The sequence below is a fragment of the Schistocerca cancellata genome, chromosome 1 (assembly GCF_023864275.1).
Source record: "Schistocerca cancellata isolate TAMUIC-IGC-003103 chromosome 1, iqSchCanc2.1, whole genome shotgun sequence".
In the NCBI taxonomy this organism is placed as follows: Eukaryota; Metazoa; Arthropoda; class Insecta; order Orthoptera; family Acrididae; genus Schistocerca; species Schistocerca cancellata.
This window is the reverse complement of record NC_064626.1, coordinates 800,060,094-800,075,433: the sequence shown is the minus strand read 5'-3', so window position 1 is coordinate 800,075,433 and position 15,340 is coordinate 800,060,094. Positions and strand designations below refer to the sequence as shown.

The window sequence follows — 15,340 nt, the reverse complement described above, 5'->3', positions numbered from 1 at the left end:
ACACGTTGTAATGGCGCATTTGCAACACTGTTCCTCTTTAAAAAAAAAAAAAAAAAAAACAAGCTATCGCTAATACTGTCAAAATAGTTTAACACTAGTTGAGCACCCAGCGTTGGCCAGTTATGTATATGCTCCAGTCTTCTATTAGACGACCTACTCCTTCCCCCTCTCTATCTGCTCCTGCCCCCTAATTCCATCTCCTCCTCCTCCACCCTTCTCTCTTCGCGTTATCACGCTCGACCGAGTAGGAGGGTGGTGGTTCTTACTCCCAGAGTATTTCTTTCCAGACTGTAACTAATGTCTGTGCCATATTTGGTTGAAATCGTTCTAGGGGTTTAGGATGAGTTTTTTGCTCTTGGCTTTGCCCTCGTAAGCAAATGTCAAAAATATTTCACATATATTTACCAAATTTCACACGGGTTTGTACACACGTTTGACCTGTATCTTAACCGAATTTCGCCCTGCAGTTTCCTTTCTACGCAGCTCAATGTTTATGACTCAGTATCTCCTGCATTGTGTCATACAATGACATCATTTAGTAGGTACATCCAGTGGTATAAGTTGGTACTGTCTACGAAAAGTTTTTGTGAAGCCAGAGGCAAAGAATCAACAAATGAAAAAGTCAGGTATGATGCGGCAATTTGTCATCCATTTCAGTGTTTATGACGTCATATCTCCTGGCTGTGTGTCGACAAATGGTACATTTCTTAGGTACATTCGGCGGGCATACGTGGGTACAGTCTGCCAAATCTGTTGCGAATAGAGATAGTGGTAAAGAAGTAATAAATTAAAACGTTATACACGATGCAGCAGTTTTTCACACATCACAGTATTTCATATCTCCTGAGCTATATGTCGAACAATGATATAATTTTGCTGGTATATTCAGTAGTATATTTGTATACTGTCTGTAAAATCCGTTGCGAATACAGTTAGTAATGAAGAAGTAATAAATTAAAATGTCATGCTACATGTGGCAGTATTATTTTGGGGGTCGTCAGCGTGAAAAGTTTCGTAAAGGTTTATAATTATGTGTAAACTTTGTTGCAAGTCGTTAAGATTTGTCAAATAATGGATGCTCTTTCACCCCCATCACTTTGATACTTAGGTGGTTCTTACCCAAACAGTGATTCTTTCCAGACAGTTAGTGAGATCGGTCGAGTGGTTTCCGAGGAGATATGGAGCATACTCATATATACGTACATCAATTTTATTGTATGTATTGATAACATAGATACCTGTAATGCGCTGTTTAGAGCGCCATTTCAAGTAATATATGTGTAAGTTTCAATTGGGACGATTGGACAGGTTTCTGATTGGGTGCTGCAGGGCGCACAGGCGAGCTCGGACCTGTGGCCGCTGGAGAGGCCGGAGGGCATGCCGGCCATCCAGTCGCTGGAGGTGATGTGCGGCAAGGACCACATGGACGTGCACCTGTCCTTCACGCAGCCGTTCGAGGGCATCGTGTCGTCCAAGGGGCAGTACGCAGACCCGCGCTGCGTCTACGTGCCGCCCTCCACTGGCAAGACCTTCTTCTCGTTCCGCATCGCGTACGAGCGCTGCGGCACCAAGCCAGACCTGCACGGCCAGTTCTATGAGAACACAGTCGTCGTGCAGTACGACAAGGACCTGCTCGAGGTGCGTAAGGGATTACTCACTTATATCACTCACCAAAGATGCCTTTAGAACAGAGGGTGCTGAAGTTCCCCACACCTATAATTTTTTTTGGACTGTTTGCTATAGTTGTCAAGTTGTTACTCTGCTATTTTGTAATCTACAGTGGTCATATACCACATCGTTCATCCATGTTTAAAGCAATCAGGCCATTACGTCAGTAATTTTCAGTATACAAGGTGTATCAAATACACTGTAAGACAAAGAAAACGACGCACCACGAAGGAATTATCCGAATGGGAGAGCAATTGCTAGATTTGACCAACAATTACAGATAAACAAATCATTACAATTTCATAAACATTGGATGATTTATTCAAGAGAAATAACTTCACATTGAGCATGTCAAAAATGCATTGGTCCACCTCGAGCCCTTATGCAAGCAGTTATTTGGCTTGGCGCTGACTGATAAAGAGTCTTTGGATGTCTTCCTGAGGGATGTGGTTCCACATTCTGTCAATTTTGCGCGTTAGCTCGTCAAAATCTCGAGCTGGTTGGAGGGACCTACCCATAATTTTCCAAACATTCTCAGCTTGGGAGAGATCTGGCGACCTCACTGGTCAAGATAGGGTTTGGCATGTGCCAAGACTATCAGTAAAAACTCACGCCTCATGCAGGCGGGCATTATTTTGCTGGAATGTAAACCCACGACGGATTTCCATGAAGGTCAACAAAAGTGGGTGTAGAATATTGTCGACACACTGCTGTTGCTGTCTTGAAAGGTTTCTGACGCCAAAAGGCGTTCTGCTATGAAAAGAAATGAAACCCAGACCATCACTCCTGGTAGTCTGGCTATATTTAGGGCGACAGTCACATCGGTATCCCGCCACTGTTTGGGGTTGTCTCCACACACGTCTTCAGTCTGGAATCTCATTGACTGAAGAAGAACTGCCTTAAGTGATGAGTCGCACTTCAAACTGAGATCTGATGACCAGTGAAGACGTGTCTGGAGATCCCCCAGACAGCGGTCAGATACCAGACTGACAGTCCTGCATTTTCCTGCTGGCAGGTGCCCTTGCGCAAAAGAAAACTAATGTTCATGTAGGAGTGGACGCAGTCCCCAATGACAGATGCACACTTGTGTGATCCACTGTGCCTTCCAGAGTGACGGGATTATCCAGGGAATGTCACGAAAACATTCAGCAAATCATAACACTCCCTCCTCCGGCTTGAGCCCTTCCGACGGCTGTTGCGGGGTGTTTGCTTGTGGACATTTAACGCTGATGGAAAATAAAATGTGATTCATCTGGAAAGGCTAGTTGTTGCCATTCAGCAGACGTACTGTTGTGATACTGGTGTGCAAATTCCAGCCTTTGTTGCTGATGAAAAGCAGTCAGCATGGCTGCATGTACCAGGCACCTGCTGCAGAGACTTATTAGCAGCAACTTTCACTAAACGGTCACTGAGGAGAAACAGTTGAAAGCCCCTTCGTTCATCTGGGTGGTCAGCTGCTCAACAGTTGCGTGTCTACTCAACCGTACACATTTCCACAGCTGACATTCACTTCTGTCATCAGTGGCCTGTGGTGCACCACAGTTGCCAAGGTGCTGGTTTTTCATAGCCCCAGTTTTCCATGCACAGTATACTTTAACCACAGCAGCATGTGAACAGTTTATAGAATTAGCCATTTTGGAAATTCTTCCACTCTTGGCCTTATACCCAACGATCATACCTGTTTGGACGTCACATAAATCGCCCCATTTCTGCAATATGACGATGACTGCACTGTTTTCCACATATCCCAGACATGTTTTATATACCCTCCACTGATAGTTCTCCCACCTTTGAGTGGTTATAGAATGTTGACATCAAACATAGGCAGTGGTCACATTATTGACAGTTCTGTGTGCTTTCAGTGCAGCTGCACAATAATGTACAGCCTCTTGCAGGAATACAGTAGGGGTGCAAGTGAAGAGAAATAATGGACAGGGGCATTTGGAGATTTGGGTGGTATGGGGAAGGTGCTCGGATAGCTGAAGCAGTTAAGGTGAGTGCTGACATAAATTAGGAAATATGGTTTTGAATCCTGGACCAGCACAAATTATCATCTGTCACCACAGAGTTATCTCAATGCCCTAATGTACCAGAAATCAAATTTTTCTACGTGCAGATGCACAATAATGTCAGACCTCTCATGGGAAAACAGTAAGGCTGTGAATGAGAAACTGACACATGTTGGATAAATATTCTTTGACCTTCAAACTGCTCTGAACATTTCAATTTTAACATCATTTTGGCTGTGTGGATCTTAAAACAACAGAAAATGATGAGTAGGCATTGCAGTTTTCATCCAGGACCTTGAAATGAATGTTCAGTGAGACTAGCCTTCATTCCATGTAAATGGATCTACAACTACTGTAGAATATTGTTGAAATAGAGAGAGAGAGAGAGGAGTGACATGCTGTATTTAAGAAACAAAGCTCCATTATTAAAGAGAATAGTGAGACAAACCAGCTTCTGTAGTTAAAGGTTATCTCTGCTATCATTTAACTGTTGTACTTAAGAAACAATAAATGAAATGAATCAGAATGTCCAAACAGAAAAATAAGTGCAATAGAAATTAACACTAATGTTACAGTGTGCATAAGCAAGGTTCTTTCGGCTGTAATCAAGAGGGACATACAAGTACAGTGGAATAGAATGAAAAATGTATTTACCACAGAATTTGAATGAAGGATAAACAAAACTAAAACAAAAATGTTGAAGAATAGCACAAGTGAGAACTGTGATTGCTAAACATTGAAACTTGAGAAGGAACTGTAGAATAAATGGAAAAAAATATCATCTTTCTGAGAAACAGTATTAAAAATGTTCAACGGAGATGAGATACCAAAAACATATTGGCACAAAAAACTTTCTACAGTTAAAAAGCTCTACCAGCATCAGATATTGGCTTGGGATTGAGGAAGAAGTTTCTGACACCATACACCAAACTTGGGAGTAAAATGTGAAATGCAGAAAAAAATGTGAAGAACAACTGCAAACATCTGAAATATGGGTGGTAGAATTAAGTGGACAGAAAAAAATGTACAAAATGAAGAGATTATAGAAAAATAGGCAAAAAAAGGATTCTACAGAAACCACACAATTAGCTTGGCAGTAAAAATGACAAACTGTAAAGGTGGACACAAATTAGAATATGTAAAATGGGTTATTGTGTATATTCAGTTTAGTACATATGTTGAAATGACTGAGGTTAGACGACATAGAAACAGATGGAGTCTGGCATCAAACTTGTCAAAAGAATTATTACAACTGTTGAAATAGGAGGATGATACTGTTGCATTGTGCAATTCCCCAGTATATGCACTTAGGCTAAGCAGCTATCAAACACGTAAATGCTGATTTCTTTGTTTAACACCACCAACCCTTCACAATGTACTCTTGCATTTTGGATGGACTCCTACAAACTATTTATCATTTTGACATCATAACTTTGGAATGTGAACTTTCTGTATTAAGATTTCTCTATCTTCGCTACATTAATTTGATAGGAAAAGGGAAAACATTATGCCAATTAAAGCACTGGTGTTTAGTTGTAACATTTGGGTTGACAACTGATTTACTTCCACCTCTTCAGTGAAAATAAAGCTTGTTACCTAACCACAATTTTGTTAATAGCATGTTAAGTTAAAGATCTTAAATTCTTATTTTTCACTCTTTATTGGAGACTAAAATGTAAGTAGAACACTTCCCTGAATAACTCTTGTTCTAAACCACATTGATGCTCTGCCCTCAGGTGTGGGATGAAGCGAAGCGTCTGCGCTGTGAGTGGTTCAATGACTATGAGAAGACAGCATCCAAGCCACCTATGGTCATCGCTGACCTTGATGTCATCCAGCTTGACTTTCGTGGTAGGTGGCACTTACTTCACTCATACTCAATAAAGTTATTTATATAAACATTCCATTCTGAAGAATAACAAAAGTGAAAATAAAGATTATATTTAAATTGAAACATCAGACACAAGAGTACACAGTTACTACTAAAAGTAATATCTGTTTGCTGCATATATGATCAATTAAGCAGTCTAATACTACCACAAAATGTCTCTCTTTCTTCACAAAATTTGCTAAGATGGAATTAGTTTTATATGAAGTGTGAAAACAGTGTCTGTCTGTTTGCATTGCTCCTCATTTCAGAGCATTATGCTTGAGCTAGCCATTTCTCAGTTGAGCTCATCCCTTACTTTTTTTTAATCCAAGAGATAGGTAGTCATCCACTGGCCAAGAGACATCAGAGGCATAAATTACCATTTATTTCCAAATCATTTCCATATCTTATTGAAATCACACAAATCACCTGTAGCCTGTAAGAAAAATACTCACTCTTTTGCAATTTAAGTAAGTGCATGAGAAATTTCAGATTCAGCTCTTAAATGTTACTACCATGCACATGTGTAATTTAAGTTTTGAGGAGCTGAAGTAATCACATGCCATGCAATTACTTTCACATATGAATGAAAAATCCATTTTAATTATCATAAATTATAAATTTTTATTGCTGGTCTATCCTTAATCTTGCATTTTTCACCTTGTTTACCTTTTCAGTGACTGGCCTAACCTGTTGTTAAAAAAAAAACATGTCAGTGAAGCTGGTCTAATACTAGCCACACAAACTACTAATGTGACTTTGAGTGAAAGCTGTACATATGATTCATCACATTATTCGAAATCTGTAGACAGAGGACATTTTTCTGATAGCGGTAAATCATGAACTGAGTTCTAGAATGCTCAGTATTAGGTAAAATGTTGTTCCTGATACTAAATATTTAAATAAACTTCTCTTGAAATCACATAACACTGAATTAGTTCTTTTTGTAAATGGCTTTTCTGCTGGTCCATTATAGATTTGCAGCAGCTGCATCATCTGAAATAAAGTACACGTGAACAATAATGTGTGGAACCTTCTTTGCTGCTCTTACAGCAAATTCAATAATTTGGGTAGCCCCACTAAAATGGCATAAGTTTAATTGTGTCCTTTCTTGCTGAAATATGGTCAATAATTGTTGTCAGATTTTGTAGCCAATTGATTTGGCAAGCAAGCAACATTCTAGTTAATCACAAAAGTGTGACATGTTTGGGACTGTAGACCCTTAGTATTTTGCCTGATTCAGATTGATTCAATATCTTTGAATGAACAAATCAAACACATCCTCCCAACGTAGTTCAAACCATGATGCAACAGTCGTAGCTTTGCAGACAAGAGCATTATCTTGCTGACACTGAACAGACAAACTCCTGAATTAGTGTTGGAAGAATTATCTAAAATGTTTTTTATGGACACTTGCATCATTTTGCCATTTATTGAAATTAGTGGTCTGGACATAAACCTGAAAGAACAGTCCCACACAATCTATACTGAATTTTACTGCTGCTATTAACACTCTTGGGTAAATACCATTCATCAGGTGTTCACCAACTCTACACTTTCCCACTTGAGTGTCACGCTGGATAGATCTACTGCTCCGCAGACCAAGGACACAGTTGACTCCACATGCACTTTCACTGTAGTGATTCTGAGCAGCAGCACAATCATGAAAACAAAGTCTTTGAATGACATTGATCTCTGTACTCCACTTATAAAAAGTTGTCATAGCTTGACAAGGATGTTTGAGAGCTGTGTGGTACAGTGTGATTTAGGAAAAGAAAAGGGGGTTAGTTAATGTATCATTCATGACAACATCATCAGAGATGGAGTACAAGCTGAAGCTGCAAAAGGATGGGAAAAGAAATCAGCCATGTTTGTTTCAAATGTGATTTAGGGAAATCACAGAAAATATAAATATGGATGGCCAGACTGTGAATTCTGAGAAGACTGCAATAGCTCTTTAAGTTCTGCGATGTCCATAGACGTTTAGCCATACAGTGTACAACAACAATATATGCCTGATAAAATCACATTATATTTTTTATGTATGTTTTGTAAAATAAAATAAAGAATACCTGCAATATTCATATATTACAAGTGCTAGTTATACAGTCTGAATTCAAATACAGTTACATATTAAATTTTTTGGTACATGTCTACAGTCCTGGTGCATACTGTAATCCCCACGCCATAGTACCATAACCATAAAACACTGCCAGAATGGCCAAAGGAAAATGATACAGTCCATATCATTTTGATTTGTCTCCTCTTGCAGTGTGCTACAGTTCTGAGGCAAGGGTATTCCTTTGTGTACCAGAACTTTATTTTTCCAAGGTGGTGATTAAAACTTTATGACTACCACCCATAGACTTACCATATTATATTATATGTAGAATTATATCCTTAATATAGTGCAGAAGTGTCTTCGAAAAATTGTTTCTATAATATGTTTTTAGGGGACAATGTTGACTGCTGGATGGAAATACAGCATGGAAAGGGCCCTTGGGCACCACCTGTAAGTGGTATTGTTCCATTAGGATCAACACTAACACTTGTTGTGGCTATAAACGATTATAGAGGTAAGCATACTTTAGTTGTATATTGTGTTAGTAAGATAATTTGAAAAGAAATAAATAGCTGCATAACTACTGCTATTGCTTATTCACAGCTTCAATTTATTGTTATTTATGGTATCCATCTTCAATCATTATATCCCCAAAAAATTTTCCATTATCAGCAGATAAATCATACAGAAACCAAGAACTGAAAATAGCTAACTGACATTTTGAGTAAGCAGTTAATTTGTCTTTCAAATAGTAGTAAATAAAAAAACTGAGAGGTTAATAGGAGTTACCAAACTGACCAAGAAATTGAGACTTCATTGCAGTTTATTTGGTTTGCAGAGGGATTACAAGGGATAGGAAAAACAAAAGTGAGATGGAAATGGCAGATGACATTGTTACAGTTTCCTCAAAAATTAATACATCTACACACAACATTACATGACAAACAGCAGTGACATAACAGTCCCTTCCATTGAAAATTGTCTTTTAGTGTACTATTACTGACAGAAAGCAAAATAGTGGTTACAGTATTTACAGCAAATTATAATACTTCTTATTCAAACTTACTTTACTATTTGTGGAATACGGAACAAATCTTATGTAGCTGAATGTATACCTCAAATAAAATAACTTTGTGACTGACAGGTACCTGTGGTGGTCGCGACAATGGTGGTGGGGATGTACTTAAGTTGTGGTCTGGCACATAGTTTTAATATAGCAGTAATTTTCACATAAAACTAGTAGTAGGAAAAGCAGGCACCAGGCTGAGATTCAATGGATGACTCCTATTAAAATCCGAGAATGTGCATCCCAAGAAGGGTCAGGTGACATTACTTCCACTTGTATCTCACAGAATGACAACAAAATCAGACACATTCAGACTCATACAGAAGCACACCAACAGCAGTTCTAACTACACAAAACTCACAAAAGGAATAGATAAGGAAGGATTCAATAGTGGTTCCTAAAGTATACAGTAAAATGGCTTGCATAGTATGGATACTGATATAATATTTTTCAAGAATGTTATAATTCTTGACTTTTATTATACTGTTTATGCTCTTACATAATAAAATGCATCACAATTTTGTAGTTCAACCTGATATATTGTTTTTATGTTTTTTGTAGGTGAATTTGATATGAGGGTGAAGTCCTGTGTTGCATCGGATGGAGGAGGCCATGTTATTCAGCTCTCAGATGAGCATGGGTGTGTACTTAGGCCAAAAATGATTTCAAGATTTTTGAAGGCACGTACAGCAGATGAGAGGGCTACAGTCATCACATATGCCTTCTTTCATGCCTTCAAATTCCCTGATGCTCTGAGTGTTCACATAAAATGCAAGGTAAGAGTGATAATTAGTGTTTCAGCTGGTTAGTTGACGTAGCTTGTTGCCTTTATCAGGAACTCAGGAAATTGCAACAACTATTGTATTAACTGGAAAAAGAAGTATACTCTTATGCTATTACAATCCAGTAACAGTGAATTAATGCAGTATATAACAGTTCTCACATAAATATCAGCATTTACATAATTTGAATATAATAGAGGGAAACATTCCACGTGGGAAAAATATATTTAAAAAGAAAGTGGTGAGACTTACCAAACAAAAGCGCTGGCAGGTCGATAGACACACAAACAAACACAAACATACACACAAAATTCTAGCTTTCACAACCAACGGTTGCTTCGTCAGGAAAGAGGGAAGGAGAAGGAAAGACAAAAGGATATGGGTTTTAAGGGAGAGGGTAAGGAGTCATTCCAATCCCGGGAGCGGAAAGACTTACCTTAGGGGGAAAAAAGGACAGGTATACACTCGCGCACACACACACATATCCATCCGCATATACACAGGCACAAGCAGACATTGCTGCATGTCTGCTTGTGTCTGTGTATATGCGGATGGATATGTGTGTGTGTGCGAGTGTATACCTGTCCTTTTTTCCCCCTAAGGTAAGTCTTTCCGCTCCCGGGATTGGAATAACTCCTTACCCTCTCCCTTAAAACCCATATCCTTTTGCCTTTCCTTCTCCTTCCCTCTTTCCTGACGAGGCAACCGTTGGTTGCGAAAGCTAGAATTTTGTGTGTATGTTTGTGTTTGTTTGTGTGTCTATCGACCTGCCAGCGCTTTTGTTTGGTAAGTCTCACCACTTTCTTTTTAAATACATTTACATAATTTGTTATACAAATTATGCTCGGTTCAGTTTCTTTGTACTGTTGTGTCCTGACGGACTAGAGAAAGTGTATGAGAACTTAAGAAAAGTGCCAGGTCATTTTGCAATTTCTGAATGGTCAGAAACAAATACAGAAAAACACAGTTCCAGTCAGGGCATATGATTGATCATATCAGCACCAAACAGCCACAGTGCATCTACTTAAAGGTGCACATTTTGAGACTTGGTAAGGATACTTGCAACAGACTCAAGAAACTCAAAGGTCTGAATAATACTTGTTTATTGCATTCAGATTAAAAAATTACACTGAAGGCAACTTCTAGACATGATAAAAAGCAAATGGTTCAACTGTTGAAACAACATAAGTTAGCATCTGAGCTCAAGGGACAAGAACTAACAGAATTTAGCAATCACTAGCAGCATATTAAAATGCAAGCATTAGAGAGCAGCAGTCTAAGGGAGAATACCATGTCAAACTGGAGTTTACCCAAGGTTGGCATCAAGCCAGACGTCCAAACAGTCTAATTCATGACTACTTTCAATATGAAAATCTGGTGGTTTTGAGGGGGTCTGGTGCTGAACTGGCTCACCTCTGCAGTCAGATTGCTAACACTACCAGCACTGTACAGACATCAGGCAATCTGACATGGAGCTCTGTGCCTCCCTGGTGCCTCCAGCCAACAACATTCAGGTCATTTCCCTTCTCTCATTCTGTAGGTGAGGTATTCATGATTTGGCATTAATAATCTCCTTGTTCGGCAGCAACAGTGTTCAGCTGAAAGCTAAACATCATTGCCCTTCCTTGTGTAGCTAGCAACAACAGTGCTTTATGTCACTCTGCTCCGTCCTATGGGTGGAGACTTCTAGCTTCTGAATAGAGACTGCTTTTTCAGCAGTTTCACCCACTTTCCACCTCACTCTAAGCTGTACCAACCCACTGACTTTGCAGTTCTCAGGAGCAATAATCATACCCCTGCAAATGCTAGGGTGTGCCTGTTTGCAACTACAGACCAAAGAGCCACCATTCGGAAGTATCTAATCAGTGTATGGAGTTACCATCTAATGCCCTGAGCTGAAACTTCTGCCCTGGAACAGCTGCACAGAGCAATTGCAATTCATAAACTTCTTCAGTTACTGTTTTCCTTCTGTAACCTGAATTCTACCAACTGTGCATGCCACTTGCATTAAGCCTCAGGTTTCCTGCCTTGGAGTACTCTCGGTGGCTTCCAACAACCTCAAGCTTAACAATGAGTAAGTCAGTAAGTAGTCACTGCACTATAATACTTGTTAAAAATCTTAATCGATTCTCTCTTTTTAAACAATTATGAATGGTAAGTTCTAAACACTGATAATAGCAAAACAGTACTTCAAGTAAAATAAGTAAATCAAGTGAAAAAAAATGCATGAATGTTAATTCAACTTGTGTGTGTGTGTGTGCGTGTGTGTGTGTGTGTGTGTGTGTGTGTGTGGTTGGGGGGGGGGGGTCGAAACAGTGTCAAAACTGGATTGTTATAATATATTCCAGCTATTAACACTAAAGTTACAAGAGATGTGTGTTGCTCCTTTAGTATCTTAATACAAGAACATTGCTTCACATAGATATAGGGCAACACATATGGTAATGCTTAAATGATATGAAATAAATGTAGTTATAAGTACATATGGTGGTAGCTTTTGCAGCCACTAGTTCACATATTATTGCTTGCTGACTTTCATCTCGGGATCTTTGGCCAATTTTTCTGATGTTTCATCAGCGTGAGTGGCTGACATTGTAAAATATAACCCTCTGCCACCAACAACGGATGGTGAATCTTTGACAGTGCCAGCCAGTTGCAGTGGCAAAATATCAGAAAAATCAATAAACAAACAACATCAGCAGAAGATCCGGAGACAAAAGCCAACAGGTCATATCACATATAATGCCAACTGGAAATGGACTTTGAAATGCCTCATCTCTCAGTTAACTTCATACTCAAACTTTGTAATACCACAGGTCATTTAGCTTTCACACACTTGCCTGAAGCACAGGCCCACACATTTCTCCCTCCTTTTTATAAATAATTTTCAGAATCTACTTAAAGTTATTTGTTCCCCTCAACACTCTTTACTAATTCAATTTTGAACAACCTCCTGTGCCATTAAGTTTCTTACATTTTCCACTGGTCAGTACTGTTTCCCTGTAGTACTGTACACAGGAATATTTCAGAAAACCCGATTTGTAATACCAGTAGTCCCCTTCCCTCGCAAAGTAGAGGTTCTTTTTCTTTGCCATCTTGTTCTTCTTTTTCTCTTCCTTACTCTAGCCTCCTTGCATTGTTATGTCCCACTTTCAACTTCTTCTGCATCTTCTACAATTTAAATGTTTACTAATCTTAGTTTGACATCAAACAATTGCTTTCACCTTTTTCTGTTTATCTTTAACTGAATTTTGTCCCAGTGCCCTAGCTATGCTGTTTAAATGTCCTGGTAGAGCTTTCATATTTTCAGAAAGAATGGAAAGGTCACCAGTAAACCTTATTTGCTTGTGCCATTTTCTTTTCCGTATTTGTATATTATGGTGCACAATACCCCATTTTTCCACCTTGTCTGTAGGTCAGCCTTACAACCTCAGAACCCTGAAAATTTTACGAAACACAAAATGAAAGACACTTCTTTATTTCAACAAAGGCCATAAAGGTAACATGATATTTGTGCATTATTCATCCATTATTAATTTAAAAATGTGCACTGCATTTTTTTGTTGGACTCAAAGCAAGTACTGTGTACCATTTTCAACCGTGGGGCAATAATGATTTTCCAGAAACTGAATCAAAAGTCTCCAACTTTATGGGATTGAAGTCACTACATTGCTACTGTCTAGTTTTAGCTCAGCTTTTTTGTATTCTATCAAACAGCGCAAAAGTGCCGCATCATCAATCCATTTCTGTTTAACAATGACTTAGCATGTGCTATTTGTGAATGTAGTGTGTCTAATTAGTGTTGGCATGAAGACTGTTTCTAGCATTATTATTTACATATTTCTCAGACATCTACATCTACATCTACATCTACATCCATACTCCGCAAGCCACCTGACGGTGTGTGGCGGAGGGTACCTTCAGTACCTCTATCGGTTCTCCCTTCTATTCCAGTCTCGTATTGTTCGTGGAAAGGATTGTCGGTATGCCTCTGTGTGGGCTCTAATCTCTCTGATTTTATCCTCATGGTCTCTTCGCGAGATATACGTAGGAGGGAGCAATATACTGCTTGACTCTTCGGTGAAGGTATGTTCTCGAAACTTTGACAAAAGCCCGTACCGAGCTACTGAGCGTCTCTCCTGCAGAGTCTTCCACTGGAGTTTATCTATCATCTCCGTAACGCTTTCGCGATTACTAAATGATCCTGTAACGAAGCGCGCTGCTCTCCGTTGGATCTTCTCTATGTCTTGTATCAACCCTATCTGGTACGGATCCCACACTGCTGAGCAGTATTCAAGCAGTGGGCGAACAAGCGTACTGTAACCTACTTCCTTTGTTTTCGGATTGCATTTCCTTAGGATTCTTCCAATGAATCACACAACATCACAACTATGCATAAATTATGTTCTAGGTGGAGATCTGTCGCCATGGGTGTCCGGAGCACTGCCAACATGGCCCATCTGAGAGACGTGACACTGCCGGCCCTGCTCCGTCCGCACCACCTGAATTACTGTTGTATGATGAGCTGGTGTCTGATGGAACACCTGCTTTTGCAGATGAGCCAGCAGTGCACATGGCAGGCAACAAGGGAGCAACAATTCCAAGGCAACCTTTTCAGGTTTGTATTTAGTAGAGTTTCCTGCCTGTTTCATGGAGAAACAAATATTTTTGCAAGATGAACTACAAATTATGTCAGTTTACATGAACAGCAAGAACAAACATGGCTTTAACTACATCCTATTTCCAATATACTAGATATTTCTGAATAGCAATCACAGCAGCATTTGAAGTGTGAAGTAACGGAATGTGGATGCAAGTGGTATTTTACTCAAATGTTTGTATGAACTTACAATTCTTTCCTGAAGAAGTATTTCATTATTTCTTTAAAATGGGGGATGGGGAGGGCGGGAATAAACTTTCTATGATAGAAACGGCAGATTGTGAGGTAAAGATTAGGGGGGAGAAGGAAAAATGTAAACTGGACAGAATAATGCGTTAAAAAGATCTGAGATGTGACTTATTGAGAGTTTTTGTGACTTGTTTGTGTAATTAAGAAAGTAAATATTGTGTTCTCGATCAAAGTTTTCTATTTCACTTATCTTCTATTTACAAATTTGTACTTTCTCTTTCTGATCAAGCAAATTATTCTATACAAAATGCCAATGAAAACGTTCATGCAGTTGTTTCCCCCCTCACATTAGTTACATAACAGCCACAAAAAATATTTAAGAAACTTATTATCACAATATTCATGAATTAAAGATCCCATTGCTGCATTTATGCATGTGTCAAACTGAATACCAACTTACTGTACCACCACTTTTCCATACTTTCTTTACATTTGGGGTTGGACTATTTCTCCTTGCTATGAATATGTACAAAATTATACTAAACAGTCAGTCAGAGCAGAAGCATTTGGAAATGCATGTATCTATCTTTCAAAGGGAACATGGGAACAGCAAGATGGGAAAGGATATAGCTGTCTCATCAACAGATATTGTTACTGCAGAAAACTTTTATCCTGTGCTGAAACAATAATTCTTATAATCCATGCATTTAACACCTGAATTGTGTATGTTTGAAGAATTTCCTTCGGTAAAATTTTTCATTCTTTATAGAGTTCTAGCACATTTTCCCACAGTTTTTCAAGTAAATCCCCAACAGGAGTGCTAGAGAATTCATGTCATCTTCCTTTTATAGCTCTAAATAATGGTTGAAGTAAAACTAACATCTTACTGTACAGAGTAATTTGTATTATGCATTAGATAAACACATTTGCCTTATGTTAAACACTGCCCTTTCCTTTCAAACTGGAATTCTGACCCAGAGCAATTATTTGTATTCATCCCCAGGATTTTCTGTGTATTCCCATATCTAAGTGTC

The 15,340-nt window shown here is 38.9% G+C and overlaps 1 protein-coding gene across 1 annotated transcript in view; it reads left to right on the top strand.

Moving 5' to 3' along the window:
* The window catches only part of LOC126187884 (uncharacterized), a 396,025-nt gene that overhangs the window by 378,918 nt on the left and 1,767 nt on the right, over window positions 1-15,340 (top strand). The window contains exons 3-7 of the mRNA XM_049929227.1: window positions 1,330-1,638; window positions 5,414-5,528; window positions 8,001-8,123; window positions 9,237-9,451; window positions 13,869-14,075. Coding sequence (XP_049785184.1) covers window positions 1,330-1,638; window positions 5,414-5,528; window positions 8,001-8,123; window positions 9,237-9,451; window positions 13,869-14,075 — 969 coding nt within the window. The remainder of the gene's footprint in view (window positions 1-1,329; window positions 1,639-5,413; window positions 5,529-8,000; window positions 8,124-9,236; window positions 9,452-13,868; window positions 14,076-15,340) is intronic.